Source organism: Ornithorhynchus anatinus, chromosome 18 (assembly GCF_004115215.2).
Source record: "Ornithorhynchus anatinus isolate Pmale09 chromosome 18, mOrnAna1.pri.v4, whole genome shotgun sequence".
NCBI lineage: Eukaryota > Metazoa > Chordata > Mammalia > Monotremata > Ornithorhynchidae > Ornithorhynchus > Ornithorhynchus anatinus.
Window position 1 is genome coordinate 43,629,080 of NC_041745.1, and position 17,239 is coordinate 43,646,318.

Consider the following 17,239-nt stretch of genomic DNA (forward strand, 5'->3'; position numbering starts at 1 on the left):
GTGCGGCGACACCGGACTCAGGCCGGGGCTCTGCACGTGGGAAGCGCTCAATAAATACCACTGACCGATCGCCGGGGGGGTCCCGGCGCGGGGTGGGGGCGCCGCCTCCAGGTCCCGACGTGACGTTTCGGGTTTGGAAGGTCGGCCGGGGCCCGGGCCCGGGCCTGCCTGGGAACACGGCGGAGTTTGGCACGGGCCGTGTTTTGCAGAGAGAGGAGAGCGTGTGGTGAATGTGAATGGAATCAGGGGTGGCTTGGTGCCCGCCGCCTGGGGAAGACTGAGCTGTGGCTTCGGCAGGCCGGGGGGTTGGGGGGCGAGGCGGGGGGACGTGGACTGGGAGGACGCAGATGAGAAGGCCGAGGCTCGGACTCAGCTTAAGGACCGTCTCCTCCCCATTTTACGGAGCGGAAAGGTGAGGTAATTATTTTTTTTTTTTGGATCCAAGATCACCTGCACGTCCAGGGCTCAGCTGGGGTGAAAAACTGGATCTTGGGGGGCTGGACCAGCTAAGTTGACCACCCCTCCCGCCTCGGATATAATTCTATTTATTTATATTGATGCCTGTTTCCTTGTATTGCTGTCTGTCTCCCCTCTTTTAGACTGTGAGCCCGTTGTGGGCAGGGATTGTCTCCCTTCGTTGCTCTGCTGTAATAATAATAATGGCATTTGTTAAGTGCTTACTATGTGCCGGACACTGTTCTAAGCGCTAGGGTAGATCCAAGCAAATCAGAGTGGACACAGTCCCTGTCCCATGTTGTGCTCACAATCTCAATCCCCGTTTTCCAGATGAGGTCACCGAGGCCCAGAGAAGTGAAGTGACTAGCCCAAGGACACACAGCAGACGAGAGGCGGGGCTGGGATTAGAACCCACAACCGTGTACTTTCCAAGCGCCTGGTACAGTGCTGTGCACGCAGCGCTCAGTAAATACGATCGAACGAGTGAATGGAGGTGATCAGTGGATCGATTGACGGATCGCCTGAAACCTGCTGCCTCCCCCTTCCCCGCCCGCCCGCCCGTTTGCTCGTCGCACAGTGCTCCGGAGGGAACACCACCGGCGGGGGCCAGGGAGTGTGAGTGATTCTGGAGGAGCCAGTAGTACTAGAATCAACTCCTCCTCAAGCTTCTCAGACTAGAAGGTTCCAGGGTGGAGGTTTGGCCTTCCTTTCTGATGGGACCTTCTCTGCTCACGTGTAGCTAACTAATAATAATATAATGTTGGTATTTGTTAAGCGCTTACTATGTGCTGAGCACTGTTCTAAGCGCTGGGGTAGATACAGGGTCATCAGGTTGTCCCACGTGAGGCTCAGTCTTCATCCCCATTTTACAGATGAGGTCACTGAGGCACCGAGAAGTCAAGTGACTTGCCCAAAGTCACACAGCTGACAGGTGGCGGGGTCGGGATTAGAACCCACAACCGCTGACTCCCAAGCCCGGCCTCTTTCCACTGAGCCACGCTGCAACTACCCCTCTCTGCGTGGGCGGCTCCCCAACGATGATAATATTGACGGAGCCCTCCGTTAAGCACTTGCTATGGGCCAGGCATTCATTCCGTCGTATTTATTGAGCGCTTACTGTGCTCAGAGCACTGTGTTAAGTGCCGGGGAGAGGGCAGTACAACAATAAAAAAAATGAGAGAACAGAGACATGGAGACATGATGTGACTTGCCCCTGGTCCCACAGCGGGAAATGGCTGAGCTGGGATTAAAACTCAGGTTTAATTTCCATCAGACCGCACCGCCTCCCGGTGTGGAAATCACCTCAGAGATAATAATAATGTTGGTATTTGTTAAGCGCTTACTATGTGCCGAGCACTGTTCTAAGCACTGGGGGAGATACGGGGTAATCAGGTTGTGCCATGTGAGACTCACGGTCTTCATCCCCATTTTCCAGATGAGGTCACTGAGGCACAGAGAAGTGAAGTGACTCGCCCACAGTCACCCAGCTGACAGGTGGCAGAGCTGGGATTTGAACCCGTGACCTCTGACTCCCAAGCCAGGGCTCTTTCCACTGAGCCGCGCTGCTTCTCTGGTAATAATAACGTTGGTATTTGTTAAGTGCTTACTATGTGCGAAGCACCGTTCTAAGTGCTGGGGTAGAAACGGGGTAATCAGGTTGTCCCATGTGAGGCTCACAGTTAATCCCCATTTGACAGATGAGGTCACTGAGGCCCAGAGAAGGGAAGTGACTCACCCACGGTCACACAGCTGCCAAGTGGCAGAGCCGGAATTTGAACCCATGACCTCTGACTCCCAAGCCCGGGTTAGCCAGGGTTCTTTCCACTGAACCAGATCAACAGCAGGCCAGCTCCCAAAACTTCGGGAAAGCAGTCATCTTTTATCTATTTTTTTATGGTATTGGCTAAGCGATTACCGTGTGCCAGGCACTGTTCTGAGTACCGGGCTATTCGTTCATTCAATAGTATTTACTGAGCGCTGACTATGTGCAGAGCACTGTACTAAGCGCTTGGAGTGTACAAATCGGTAACAAATCAGGGCTAGACTCGAGCTCATCAGGTTGGACCCGGTCCCTACCCCGCACGACGCTCACATTTTCCGGATGAGGTAACCGAGGCCCGGAGAGGTGAACTCGTCCGAGGTCATACGGCAGACAAGCGGCAGAGCCAGAAGGTTTTGTTTCGTTGTCTGTCTCCCCCTTCTCGACTGTGAGCCCGTTGTCGGGTAGGGACGGCCTCCGTCCGTTGCCGAACTGTCCATTCCAAGCGCTTAGTCCAGTGCTCTGCACGCGGTAAGCGTTCGATAAATACGATCGAATGAGTGAATGAAAGTCCTTCTGACTCCCAGGCCTGGACTTTGTCCACTAAGCGCTGATGACGGCGAGCGGGGCACGATATGGGTTGGACTTGGTCCCTGGCCCTCGACAGGCTCACGCGGAGGAGGTTGTTGTCCTCTTACAAGCGCTTAGCACAGAGCTCTGCATATATTAAGCTCTCGGTAAATACCACTGATTGATTAATCGAGGAGAGGGAGGGACTGGGAGTCAACAGACCAGGGTCTCTGTTTATATTAATGTCCGTCTCCCCCCTCTAATCTGTGAGCTCCTTGTTGGGCGGAGAATGCATTCTGTACCCTCCCAAGCACTAAGTACAGCGTTTTTCACATAGTACGCGCTCGATAAATATGACTGAATGAACGAATCTGTTCCTGGCTGGGTGAACCCGAGCGGCCTGGGTCAGAGGCGCCGCGGGGGAGGGAAGCCCGGATGATGCCGTGTTCAGAGGATTTCTGGCCACGTGCCTGGCCCCGGGGGCGAGGCCGTGTCCACGTTCTCCGGAGGGCCGATGGGCTCGCCGGTTTCTCCGGAAGAGATCGGCCCCGGGAGAGTTTTCCGGAAGCGGGCGGGCCTCGGTAGACTTTCGTGATCCCCGCTCCTTGGACTCTCGGCCTCTGGTCGGCGTTTCGCCGCTGCCCGAACCTTGCCCCTTGTTCTCCCTCCCTCCTAATCCCGTCCCTCCCGTGGCAGCGGCGAAGGCCGACGACGGGACCCGTCGCCTGTGGAGAGAGTGTCGGCGATGTCTCCCCAGCTGGGATCGTTGGCCGTCTCCCTCTGGGGGGAAGCCACTTTTCGGAGCGTCTCGGTGTTCCTGATCGTCTTCCTGCTGCTCGTGGGTCTCAGGAAGAGACGGCGGCCCGAAGGCTACCCCCCGGGGCCCTTCAGTCTGCCCTTCGTGGGCAACGCCTTAAACATGGACTTCTCGCATCCTCTGGTCCACACCGAAAAGGTACCCGGTGTGGGGGGGACAGGGCCGTCTGGGCGGGAAACACCTGCTCCCGGGCTACCAGCCTGTTTCCACCGGGCCTCAAAGGCGGTGAAAAGTCTCCCTCTGCTGGTTCTTGTCACGGGCAGATGCTCCATAAATGTTTTGGGGGGTTAATTCCGATCATAATACCATCATAATAATAATTATTATGGTTCTCGTGAAGCACTTACTCCCTGCCAAGCACCGTTCTAAGCGCTGGGGTCGATATAAGCACTGACCTAATAACAGTGCTCTCGCGCACAGCTCTTTCCAAACGCCGTCGAGTCGTTTCCGACTCACGGCGACTTTGAGACGTTTCTCCAGAACGTCCTATGCTCCGCCACAACCCGTATCCTTCCTTTATCGTTGTTCCGGTTTCTATCCGTCTAGCCGCCGGTCTGCGTCTTCCGTGTTTTCCTTGGTATTTTCCCTAGCGTCAGTGGTCTTCGCCAGAGATTTAGTCCTCCTGATGATGCGTCCGAAATACGTTCACCCAAGTCGAGTCATTTGGCCTCCTAAAGACCACCGTCGGCTTAAATTTACTCCAGAGCCCGTTGGTCCGTTTCTTTTCCGGGCGGTCCACGGTATTCACAGAAGCCTTCGCCGAAACCACATTTCAAGAGAATCGATGCTCTTTCTATCCTGTTTTTTCACTGTCCCACGTTCAGATCCGTACGGTGTCACGGGGAACACCGCAGAGTTGCCGATTTGTATTTCTGTGGCAATAGTTACCTCAGCACTTTTCACGATCTTTTTCCGGGCTCTTCCTTCATAGCAAATCCTCCCAGCATCTCTCTTCGGAGTATGTCTTGACTGCACACAGTAAGCGCTCAATAAATACGATTGAACGAAAGGCGATCGAACAAAAGTCAACCGGGTTCGACATGGTCCCTTTCCCACAAAGGGCTCACCACCTAAGTACGGTGTTCTGTTAACCAGTGAATCGATCGATCGTATTTATCGATGGCTCACTGTGTGCAGAACACTAAACTGAGCGCTTGGGAGAGTATTAGAGAAGCAGCGTGGCTCAGTGGAAAGAGCACGGGCTTTGGAGTCAGAGGTCATGGGTTCGAATCCCGGCTCTGCCACTTGTCAGCTGGGTGACTGTGGGCAAGTCACTTCACTTCTCTCAGTTGCCTCAGTTCCCTCATCTGTAAAATGGGGATTGACTGTGAGCCCCACGTGGGACAACCTGATTCCCCTGTGTCTACCCCAGCGCTTAGAACAGTGCTCTGCACATAGTAAGCGCTTAACAAATACCAACATTATTATTATTGTTACATAACAGAGTTCGTAGACACGTTGCCCGCTCACGACGAGCTTACGGTCAAGGAGGGGAGAGAGACACTGACATAAAGAAATAATTCACGGTTCCGGATATAAGCGCTGTGCGGTGGAGGGAGTGGTGAATGAAGGGAACAGATCCGAGACCAAGACAAGGCAGAAGGAAGTGGGAGAAAAGGAAATGAGGGCTTAAGATTAAACTCTATGTGCTAAGCACTCCACTGGGTGCTGGGGTAGACACAAGCTGACCCGGTCGGACACAGCGCACGAGGCTCACAGTCTTAACCCCCGTTTTTCAGATGAGGGAACTGAGTAGGAGGATAGTGACTTGCCCAGGGTCCCACAGGAGACAAGTGGCAGAGCCAGGATTAGAACCCAGGTCTTCCTGACTCTATGGCCTGAGGCCTATCCCCTGGGCCACGGGGCTTGTGCCGATACCGTCCCGAGGTCTTGCTGGCGATAGGATGGGGGAAAGAAGCCCCTCCGCTTCTCCCCTCAGTCCCTGATCCTAGGAGTGTTGGTATTTGTTACGCGCTTACTACGTGCCTAGCGCCGTTCTAAGCGCTGGGCTAGACACAGGGGAATCGGGTCGTCCCACGTGGGGCTCACGGTCTTAATCCTCATTTTCCAGATGAGGTGACTGAGGCACCGAGAAGTGAAGCGACTTGCCCAAAGTCACACGGCTGACACGTGGCCGAGCCGGGGTTCGAACCCATTACCTCTGACTCCAGAGCCCGTGCTCTTTCCACTGAGCCACGCTGCTTCCTAACTGCCGGCCGGTCTCCCGGGCGGACTCGGGGATCGCCCCTCGGCTTAGGGGACTTTGGGTCATCGTGGGCACTGGGGGAGGGAGTGGCAGGAAGTGCCGTTGGCTCCCGCTCCTCCGTCCTGCCCCGGGGCAGGATCCAAGGTCCAGCGGACGAGATGTACATGGAAGAGGACAGCAGAGAGATGACTTTGCCCTGCGGCGTGGGCAGCCGGGAGCGGGTAGGCAGAAGGCCTTGAAACCGTGACGACGTCCAGGGGAGCGGGAAACCGACAGTCACTCCGGGCCCGAATTTGGCCAGTGATTGGGCCCCAGAGGATGCTGGGAGGGCCAGTCCGATCTCGGGGCTCAGCCTTAATATTTCCCTCCACATCCCCGGATTTTTCCCTCTCACACCCCAACGGTCCTGGAACCCCAGCAAAGATTTAGGGAGAAAAGTGGCCGAGGACAGTGGCGCCGGGCAGGGCCTGCAGACCCCCGTCTCTCCTACGACCTTACGGGAACGAGATCGCCTAGCGGCCGGTGTCCGTCCGCCCCGGGTCCTGGGTCCATCTTTGGTCACAGTCTCCCCCAGGTCCCATGGGGGTCTACAATAATAATGGAATTTATTAAGCGCTTCTTACGTGCCAAGCACGGTTCTAAGCGCCGGGGGGAGATCCGAGCTCATCAGGTCGTCCCTCGTGGGGCTCACGGTCTTCATCCCCATTTTAATAATAACGTTGGCATTTGTTCAGCGCTTACTATGGGCAGAGCACCGTTCTAAGCGCTGGGGTAGATACAGGGTAATCCCACGTGAGGCTCCCAGTCTTAAACCCCCTTCTACAGATGAGGGAACCGAGGCACAGAGAAGCGAAGTGACTCGCCGAGGGTCACACGGCAGACAGGTGACAGAGCCGGGATTAGAACCCACGTCCCCTGACTCCCACGCCCGGGTTCTTTCCACTGAGCCACGCTGCTTTTCTTGCCGCCGACCCCTCACCCACATCCTGCCTTTGGCCTGAGACTCCCTCCTTCTTCACACCCAACAGACGGTCACTCTCTCCACCTTCGGCGCCTTATTAAAGACAGATCACGTTTGTTGCTGGATTATGCTTTCCAAGCGCTCGGTACAGTGCTCTGCACACAGTAAGTGCTCAGTAAAAACGATTGAATGAATGAACATCACCTCCCAGAGGCCTTCCCTGACTAAGCCGTCATCTCCTCTTTCCCCCCGCCCTTCCGTGCCGCCCTTGGACTTGGATTTGTTCCTTTTCTTCTTTTCCAGAGCGCTTATATACACATCCGTCATTCGTCTCTGTTGCTATTTATTATTTATTGCTATCGTTTTTGTCTGTCTGTCTCCCCCGATTAGACTGTAAGCCCATCAATGGGCAGGGACTGTATCTGTTGCCGATTTGTCCATTCCGAGCGCTTAGTACAGTGCTCTGCACATAGTGAGCGCTCAGTAAATACTATTGAATGAAGTGACTGAATCTCTATTAATGTCCATCTCCTCACTTGGACTGTAAGCCCTTCGTGGGCGGGGAATGGGTCCGTTTATCACTATATCGTGCCTCCCGATCGCTTAGTATAGTGTTCTGCCCACAGAGGATACAATCGATCGACTGATTGTTGCCCCTTACGTTTCAGTTCGTGAGGAAATACGGGAACCTGTTCAGCTTGGATTTAGGAACGATGCCATTCGTGCTGGTCACGGGGATGAAGCAGATCAAAGAGGTCCTCGCCCGGCAGGATGAAAACCTGGACAATCGCCCCGTGTTTCCCATTCGAACCGAGATCTTCACTCAAGAGACCGGTGAGTGACTCCGAGGCCCCTCCCTGCGGGGGCCTGGGTGGACCTGAGACTTTCCTTCTGATGACCCAGCAGGGACCGTCCCTCACCCCGACTCTCCCCGTCTCGTTGCTGCCACGTTTTAATGGCACATGTAAGCAAAACGACCTCTTTGTGGTCTGATGCTCTGGTTCTGAATATTTAAAAAAATAAATAAATAAACGGTGGTATCTGTTCAGCGCTTCCTATGTGCCAAGCGCTGTTCTAAGCGCTGGGGGATACAAGGTGATCAGGTTGTCCCACGTGGGGCTCACCGTCTTCATCTCCATTTTCCAGATGAGGGAACCGAGGCACAGAGAAGTGAAGTGACTTGCCCCCAGCTGCCGAGTGGCGGAGCCGCGATTCGAACCCATGACCTCCGACTCCCAGGCCCGGGCCCTTCCCACTGAGCCACGCTCCTTCTCTGCTTCACTTCTCCGTGTCTCAGTTACCTCATCTACCAAATGGGGATTAAGACCGGGAGCCTCACGTGGGACAGCCTGATTACCTTGTATCTACCTCAGCGCTTAGAACAGTGCTCGGCACATAGCAAGTGCTAAACAAATACCATCATCACTAGTCTCCGGGCCTCCGTTCTCCCTCCTATTTAGGCTGTGAGCTCTAGGAGTCGGGACCCGGACAGGGATTGGGTCCAACCTACCTCACTTTTATCTGTCCCCGTGTTTACGACGGTGTTCGACGCAGAGTAAGCATTTACGAATCCTCTCAGGATCACACCGGAACCGTTTCCAGCCCTTTATCAGTCTCAATCGTGGGAGGGAGAGTCAAGCAGAGGCCCGTCCGTTCCATTCCTAGCTTGGCCAGTGGCTAGCGAGTGGAAGGCCGTCCTCCACGAGTCCAAACTCCCCTGCGCTGGGTACCAGCGGGAGGGGAGAGATAGAGGGTGGAGACTCAGGTTTGCTGCGCAGAAGAGGGCGATGGTAAAACATTCCCGGATTTTTCCCGAGAAAATCCCAAGGATCCACTACCCGAACGACCGCAGATGGAAGTGGGGCATCCCGGGAGAGATGGGTCCGCGGAGTCACTGCGGGTCGGAGACGACGGCGTCGGACAAGCACTTGAGAAATACCATTTTTTAAAAAGAATCACAAATAGCGGCTCTCTCCCCACAGGGCTCCTGATGTCCAACGGCCCAGTGTGGAAACGCCACCGGCGTTTCACGCTGATGACCCTGAGGAACCTGGGTTTAGGCAAGAGGAGCCTGCAGGAGCGGATCCAGGAGGAGGCCGCGTACCTCGTCCAAACGATGGAGGAGGAGGGAGGTGAGCGCGGGTCGCGACGGGACGCCGTCGGCTCCCGTCTCCTCGGCCGGGGCTGCGGGGCCTCCCCGGGGGGCTGAGGGATGCGGGCCCACCGGTGCCCTAGAGCGGAATCAGCGGGAAGCACAAAATGGAAAGCGCCTTCCAGAAAGGGCCTTTTTCGGGGTGCTGATCCTCGTGACAATGCTCCCGATCGCGGTATTTGCTCCCTCGCTCATTCATTCTCTTCAGATCTGACATTCGGTGACTCCCCCTCACTTCAAAACCTTCCTAAAGGCCCCTCTCCTCCAAGAGGCCTTCCCTGACTAAGCCCTCCTTTCCTCTTTTCCCACTCCCTTCTGAGTCACCCTGACTCGCTCCCTTTATAATAATGTTGGTATCTGGTAAGCGCTTACTATGTGCCGAGCACTGTTCTAAGCGCCGGGGGAGATACAGGGTCATCAGGTTGTCCCACTTGGGGCTCACAGTCTTAATCCCCATTTTACAGGTGAGGGGACTGAGGCACCGAGAAGTCGAGGGACTTGCCCAAAGTCACACAGCTGACGGGTGGCGGAGCCAGGATTAGGACCCACGACCTCCGACTCCTAAACCCGTGCCCTTTCCACTAAGCCACGCTGCTTCTCTAAATGAAGCTTTCTTTATTCATCCCCACTCTCAGCCCCTCGGCATTTACGTCCACATCTGCCATTCATTCATTTCTATTAGCTTCCGTCTCCCCGTCTAGACCGTAGACTCACGGTGGGCAGGGAACGTGTCTGTCGGCGTGCTATATTGTACTCTCCCGAGGGCTTAGCACAGTGCTCTGCACAGACTGGCTGACTCTGCCGCCCAAGGCGGGACACAGGCATTCCCGTGGGGCCAGCGGAACCGCCCTCCCCTCGGGTGATTATCCGGAAGTGGGAAATCGGATCGGCTCCTCCCCGCCCGCCCACCGCGGCCCCCCGTTTCCTCTCCCCGACTCTCCAGGAGAAGCTTTCGACCCCCACTTCAAGATCAACAGCGCCGTCTCCAACATCATCTGCACCGTCACCTTCGGCGAGCGCTTCGAGTACTCCGACCCGCGCTTCCAGGAGCTGCTGCATCTGCTAGACGCCGTCATCCTCCTGGAGGCCAATACCTGGGGCCAGGTGAGCGAGGGGAGGTGGGTCCGGGGAGCCCCCCGGCCGAGGGGGAAACGGCATCCCCCGGGAGAGGGAGGGGGACGGGTCAGCGGGCCCCTGACCCGGTCGGGAGACCCCGGGGCTCGAGCCGGGAGACCCAGGTCCCGAGCCCAGCTCCGCCCTGCCGTGTGACCTCGGGCCAGTCCCTTAGCCTCTCTGGGCCTCGGTTTGCTCCCCGCCCTCCCAGTTCACCATCGTCGTCGCCGTTATCATTATTATTAATGGTGTGGAAAGCTTACTGCAGCAGAGCACTGGACTGAGCACCCGAGGGAGTCCAGCCCCCCGCGTTGGCACATTCCCCGCCCACAGTGAGACGGTCTAGAGGGGGAGACGGACGTGAATACAATAATTGATTGTATTTATTTGTATTTATAATTTGTAATCTACAATATTGAATAATTTGTAATCTACACCTCATAGAGACGTACGTATAGGCCGGGAGCCCCGAGGGGAGCGGGGACGGTGTCCGATCCGATTACCCAAGCTCAGCCCAAAGATCGACAGTTGTCGGACACCAGAATAATAGGTAACTGAGGCCCAGAGAGGTGAAGCGCCTTGCCGAAGGTCACCCGGCAGACGAGAGGCAGGACGGGGATTGGAACCCATGATCTTCTGCCTCCCGGGCTACCGGGGCTGAGTACGGTGCCTGGCAAATAGTAAGCGCTTAACAAATACCGTAACTACTACGATCACAACGCCGTCCTGGCACTCACCCTTCCACCTCCCGGGAGAGGTCCCGGGGCGCCTTCTCACCCCGGGACACGGCGCCTATTCTCTTCTCGGCGCCTCTCGTTCTCGTCAGCTGTTCAACATGTTTCCGTCCGTCATGAGGAAGCTCCCCGGGCCCCACTGGGAGATTTTCAGAAAGTGGGCCAAGCTGAAGGCGTTCACGTCGGACGCGATCCGACGGCACCGGGAGGACCGGAACCCGGACGAGCCCAGGGATTTCATCGACGCTTACCTGGACGAGATGGACAAGGTGAGGAGGGAAGGCCGCTGGGGCGGAGGGGGGCCGCTAGACCCGGGGTGGTCCCGCCTCCCTTCCCGTCCCCCGACGCCAGTCGGTCCCTCGCCAGAGCAAGCCGTGGCGTCGGCTCGTCTCCCCCGCCGCGTGCGTAACGATGCCATAGATGCTTGGGCGAGCACCACGCGGACGACAGAACACGGGCTCCCTGCCTTCGGGGAGCTCACAATCTCACCATCGCCTAACCAGGAGGAGGAGCAGCGTGGCCTAGGGGAGAGAGCCCGGGCCTGGGAGTCAAATGACCTGAGTTCTAATCCCACTCCGCCCCCGGCCCCTTGGGCAAGACACTAAACCTCTCGGGGCTCAGTTTCCTCCTCTGTAAAATGGGGATCCGTGTGCCTACCCTCCCTCTTCCTCAGAGCGGGAGCCTAGTGCCTGTTGTGAGTAGGCAACGGCGTGGCTTAGTGGAAAGAGCCCGGGCTTGGCAATCGGAGATCCTGGGTTCTAATTCCCGCTCCGGCACTTGCCTGCCGGGTGACCTTCGGCAAGTCACTTCACTTCTCTGTGCCTCAGTTCCCTCAACTGTAAAATGGGGATTAAGACTGCGAGCCCCGTGGGAGACAACCTGCTTACCTTGTATCTTCCCCAGCACTTAGAACGGTGCTTGGCACATAGCAAGCGCTCAACAAATACCATTATTATTATTATTATTATTCCACCCTCGGGGGAGGCAGGCATAAATACACGTGCAGCTCGAGGACCGTAAGCCCTTCTCTGGACCGTAAACTCACTGTGGGCAGGGAATGTGTCCGTTCCTTGTTCTATCGTCCTCTCCCAAGCGCTTAGTACGGTGCTCGGCACACAGCGAGCGCTCAGTAAATACGATCGAATGAGGAGGCGGAACTGGCGGCGGGTCTCGGTGGGCCCACGTCTCCGCCCGGGTGTCGAGGGTGGGTACGGGTGGCCGGCGGGTGGGGGGGAAGGCTGCCGGGGGGAGGTGGGCCCGCGACCGCCGGGGAGGGGACTCCCGGGCGGGGGAGGTCACAGGCACCGGGGCTCGGAGGCGGGCGAGGTGACGATGCCCGGGTTCTCCGGCCCGCCGCCCCGCCCCGTCTAGGAGAAGGACGTGGCCGGCTCCTATTTGAACGAAGACAACCTGATCAGCAGCACGATGGACCTGTTCCTGGCCGGGACCGAGACCAGTTCCACGACCCTGCGCTGGGCCTTGCTCTACATGGCGCTGAACCCCGAAATCCAAGGTAGGGCCGCGGGGACGATTCCGGGGAAGGAAGGGGGCACGGTCCGCCTCGCTCCGGGACGGGCCTCTGATCCGGCTTTCGTCCGTCGGTCCGCTCCGGCGTGGAAGCTCTTTCCGGGGGCGAGGGGAGGCGCGGCGCGGCTCCCGCTCTCCGGTCCCCGGCCAAGACCCGTGGAGCGCGGGACCCGCGAGCGGCCGACGATGCAGCCCCGTGCCAACACTGGGCCGTGCCACCCCGCCTGGGCCGACGGCCGCCTTGGTGGCCGCCACCGAGTAGGGAATCGGCCGCCGGGCCCCTCCACCACCCGGGGATGCCCCGGGCGGCTCTTGCGGGCCAAACCGTCAGGCCTGTTGGCCCGGTCTCACCCGCCGGCACCCTCCTCTTTGGCTGTTTCTCTCCCCCGACTATGGGAGGACGTCGGTCAGGCCTGGGTAGTGGGAAGGGCGTATATATATACATATATATATCTATATAAAGGATTTCCTCTCTACATATACAGATCTTGATAAGTACATGCCAATCCTCTGTGCACAAAGAAAACACCCCTGAACTTTCACCTCTGGATTCTCGTGCGGCTTGAAAGGCCAATAAGGGTCACACAGTTTCAGCCGCATTGTGCACCCCCCTGCTTCCTCCCCATTACTGTTATTATTATTATTGAATCTGTTAAACGCTTCCTTTCAATCAAGCACTGCTCTCTGCGCTGGGGCTGATGTAAATCAATCCTTCTTGGACACCCTCGGGGCTCACGTTCTTAGTAGGGGGGAGAACAGGGACCAAATCCCCATTTTACAAATGAGGAGACAGAGGCACAGAGACTTGCCCGAGGTCACCCGGCAAGCCAGGATTAGAATCCAGATCATCTCTCAGGGCCAGGCTCTTGTCACTGGGCTATGCTGCCTTTTGGGGTCTGTCTTTTACTGATGTCTGCAGGGGCTGGTGTTTTTGTTTCTTCATTCTGTGACGTTCTCCCCTAGAACCTCTGGCCCAGAAGGGCCGCTCCCTGCTCCCCCGCTAAGCTCGTTATGGGCGGGAACATTTCCGTTCATTCTGTCCCAAGCACTTAGAACAGCGCTCTGCACATAGTAAGTGCTGGAAAAATACGACCGACCGTGCTCCATCTGTAGTATCTATTGAGCACTTCCTGAGTGCGGAGAACTCAAGTGAGCGCCGGGCAGAGGGCGACTGATCGGAGTCGGCGGACACGTCGGCCCGTCCTAACCGGCGTCCTCGAATTTAAGAGCCGGAGCCAAACCGGTGACAGACGCCCCGGTCCCCCCCGGCCCGCTCCCCCCCCCCCCCCCCCGGGGACCTCTCCTCCCGCAGAGACGGCGCAGGCCGAGATCGACGGCGTCGTCGGCCGGTCGCGGCCGCCCACGATGGACGACAGGGAGAGCATGCCCTACACCTGCGCCGTCATCAACGAGGTCCTGCGGATGGGCAACATCATCCCCCTGAACGTACCCAGGGAGACCGGGGCCCACGTCACCGTGGCCGGCTACCACCTGCCCAAGGTGAGCGCCGGCGGGGGTCTACCGAGCGCTCTCCGCCCGCGCGGGACACCGTACCGAACGCCTCGGAGAGGGAGACGCGAAAGGGTCGGGAGACGTGCTTCCCTGCCCACGTAGAACTTAGTCTATACGTGAGGGCCCGTTCTCCCTCCCCTGAATCCCATGCGGGACGGGCACCGTGCCCCAACCTAATTCCCTTGTACCTTCCCGGTGCTTCCGAGTGTTGGACACATCGTATTAATGATGATGGTGCTTGTTAAGCACTTGCTACGTGCCGAGCACCGTCCTAAGCCCTGGGGAAGATACAAGGCGCTCGGATTGTCCCACTTGGGGCTCGGACTTAATCCCCGCTTTACAGCTGAGGGAACTGAGGCACCGAGAAGCGAAGCGACTTGCCCAGAGTCCCTTTAAGCAGCCCGGGAGCCCGGGCCCTCTAGACCGGAAGCTGGTCGCGAGCGGGCAACGTCTGGGTCAGTCCATCGTATTTCCCGGTCGCTTCCTGTGTGCAGAGCGCCGCACTAAGCGCTTAGGAAAGCACAGTATAAAAACGGTACAGATCCACTCCCTGCCCACGGTGAGTTGACAGTCTAGAGGACCGTGGAGTCCGCGTGTCTGCCGGCTCTCCCGAGCGCTTAGTACAGCGCCCCGCACCTAGGAAGCGCTCGGTAAGTACCATCCGACTGACCGGCGAGGCGAGGCGAGCCGGTCCCGCAGCCCCGTCTCTCAGAGGAGGAAGCCGAGGCCCAGAGAGGTGCGGTGGCTGGGCCGGGGTCGCCCGGCAGGCCCGTGGGGGGAGGACGCGGGGTTCCCGGGACTCCCCCCCCCGGCAGCCTCCGGAGACGTCCCCCGGGTTCCCGGCTTGCTTTCCCAGGGGACCGTCGTCATGACCAATCTGATGGCCCTCCACCGGGACCCGGAGGAGTGGGAGACCCCCGACAGGTTCAATCCCCGGCACTTTCTGGACAACGGCAAGCTGAAGAAGAAGGAGTCCTTCCTGCCTTTTTCCACGGGTGAGGCCCGCCACCGGCTCCGCCGTGGGGCGGGGGAGCGGACAAGGGGGCGAGGGGCCGGGTCGGGGAGGAGGGGAGCCGGCCGGAGAGGACCGCCCCGGCCGAGCCAAGGTGGCGGAGCGTTCTCGGGAGGGCGGCGGTGGTCCTCGGCGGCGCCGGAGGGCAAGGTCTGCTCTCTAGACGCCTCCGCGGGGGTCCGAACGACCATGACGGTAGTCGGTAAGCGCTTGCTGTGTGTCAGGCGCTCTTCTAAGCGCTGGGGGAGATACGTGCTAATCAAGTCGTCCCGCCCGGGGCCCCCAGTCTTCATCCCCACGCCCAGAGAAGTGAAGCGACTGGCCCGAAGTCACACAGCCGATAAGCGGCGGAGCCGGGACGACGACCCACGGCCCCTGACTCCCGAGCCCGGGCTCTTCCCGCTTCTCTGGGATGCAGGAGCAGCACCGTCTAGCGGATAGAACGGGGGCCCGGGAGTCGGAAGGTCTTGGGTTCTAATCCTAACTCCACCAGTCTGCTGGGGGGGGGGGGGGGGCCTGGGGCAGGTCACCTCTTCGTTCCTCAGCGACCTCGTCTCTAAAATAGGGGTTAAGATTACGAGCCCCGCGCGGGACAGGGACCGCGTCCAACCCCGTCTGCTCGTAATGACTCCGGCGCTCAGTACGGTGCCCGGCACACAGTAAGCGCTGAACCGACGCCGTCGTCCTTATGCCCCGGGGCGGGGGCTGGGGACCGACCGGCCCGCGAGGACGGGGCCACCCTCCCCGCCCTCACACGTCCGTTTCCCAGGAAAGCGCATGTGTCCGGGAGAGCAGCTGGCCAGGACGGAACTGTTCATCTTCTTCACCTGCCTCCTCCGCAACTTCACCTTCCGAGCCCCCGAGGGCGTGACGCTCAGCCTCCGAGCCAGAAACGGGATCACGCTCTCCCCCTACCCCTACCGCATCCGCGCCGTTCCCCGCTAGGGCCGGGCTTCCCCGCGCTCCTCGCTCCTCTAAGCGCTGTGCGCCTTGCGTCTCGTGGGCGTTCAATAAAGGGCTCCGCCCCTCCCCCGTCTCGGTGATCGCCGTCGTCGAGGGTGGGGTCCGGGCCCAGGGCGCTCGACGGGTCGACGACGTGGGGCCGGGGTGGGGACGATGGATAAAGGAGACCCGGAGGCCCGCCCGTGACGAGTTTAGGAGGCCAGCGGGGAGGACTCGGGGCAGAGAGGGAGAGGGCAGGGCGCGCGACCGATTCCGCTTCGGAGGTTGGGCCCGTCGGTCAGTCGATGGCATTCATGGAGCCCTGGCCGCGTGCAGAGCGCTGTACCGAGCGCTTGGGAGAGTACGACAGACACATCCCCCGCCACGCCGAGCTCCCGGTCGCCGGCCCCCGCGTTGGGCACGCGCCGCCGGCCGGGCCGGTGACAGGAACCGCTCGCTGTGGGCAGAGCGTTGGGCGGGCCTCTCTCGCCACTGCCCATTTCCCCTCGGGGAAGCGGCACGGCCTAGTGGAAAGAGCGCGGGTCCGGGAGTCTGAGGACCCGGGTTCTAAACCCCACCTTTGCCACTCGCCTGCTGAGTGACCTTGGGCACCTCATTTAACCTCTCTGCGCCTCAGTTACCTCACCTGCAAAATGGGGATTAAGACTGTGAACCCCAGGTCGGGAGGCCCTGCGTCCAACCTGACGACCGTGGTATTCTTAAGCGCGGACGATGTGCCAGCCACCGTACTGAGCGCTGGGGTGGATGCGGGATAAGCAGTCCCCGTCCCAGGTGGGGCTCCCGGTCTTAATCTCCATTTCACAGATGAGGAAACTGAGGCCCAGAGAAGTGAAGTGGCTTGCCCGCGGTCACACAGCAGAAAAGTGGTAGAGCAGGCATCGGAACCCAGGTCCTTCGCACTCCCGGGCCTGTGTACTCTATCCACCTGGCCGCACTGCTTCTTATGTCGTAGCCTCTCAAGCGCTCAGGACACGCTCTGCGCCCCGCAAATACAAACTGACGGATTGACCAGAAGAAGCCGGGATGGAACACACGCTCTTTGGGGCTCTGGGGTTTTTTTTCCCACTGCCCCATCTGAGGCAAGCGTCGCCTCGGGCTCGTCTTTACCGCCTTCTCACCCCTCGCTTTCCCCCTCAACCTCTCCCCCGGGGGAGGTCCCCCCCATCCTTCGGGCGGGGGACGAGAAGCGGCGTGCCCTAATGGAGAAAACACGGACCCGGGAATCGGAAGGACCTGGGTCCGAATCCCAGTTCGGCCCCTTGTCCGTCTTGGGACCTCGGACCAGCCGCTTCACTTCTCCGGGCCTCAGTTCTCTCAGCTGGAAAATGGGGATTGAGATTGCGAGCCTCACGCGGGACACAAAACGGGGCCAACCTGACCGGCTTGTATCTACCCCGGCGCTTAGTACAGTGTCCGGCACATAGTAGGCGCTTAACGAATACCATAAACAAACGACA

At 58.8% G+C, this 17,239-nt stretch overlaps 1 protein-coding gene across 2 annotated transcripts; it reads left to right on the plus strand.

Annotated features, from left to right (window-relative positions):
• Positions 1 to 325: 325 nt before the first annotated feature.
• LOC100087745 (cytochrome P450 2J2) lies at positions 326 to 15,848 on the plus strand. Of its 2 annotated transcripts, none has more exons than XM_029046822.2 (9): positions 326 to 412; positions 7,438 to 7,603; positions 8,752 to 8,901; positions 9,865 to 10,025; positions 10,861 to 11,037; positions 12,140 to 12,281; positions 13,608 to 13,795; positions 14,664 to 14,802; positions 15,589 to 15,848. In XM_029046822.2, exons 2-9 carry the CDS (start codon positions 7,483 to 7,485, stop codon positions 15,762 to 15,764), a joined length of 1,254 nt encoding a protein of 417 aa, XP_028902655.1. In that variant the 5' UTR covers positions 326 to 412; positions 7,438 to 7,482; the 3' UTR covers positions 15,765 to 15,848. The 2 variants fall into 2 exon arrangements, with proteins under 2 accessions (XP_028902655.1, XP_028902654.1); XM_029046821.2 differs by lacking the exon at positions 326 to 412 and adding an exon at positions 3,296 to 3,740.
• Positions 15,849 to 17,239: the final 1,391 nt, after the last annotated feature.

What these genes read in the sequence shown, in the direction of transcription:
- LOC100087745 (XM_029046821.2), top strand. Translation starts at nt 3,531, where the DNA reads ATGTCTCCCCAGCTGGGATCGTTGGCCGTCTCCCTCTGGGGGGAAGCC. An exon ending in CTCTGGTCCACACCGAAAAG is followed by an intron (nt 3,741 to 7,437) that starts GTACCCGGTGTG and finishes CTTACGTTTCAG; the next exon opens with TTCGTGAGGAAATACGGGAA. An exon ending in GCTGAACCCCGAAATCCAAG is followed by an intron (nt 12,282 to 13,607) that starts GTAGGGCCGCGG and finishes CTCCTCCCGCAG; the next exon opens with AGACGGCGCAGGCCGAGATC.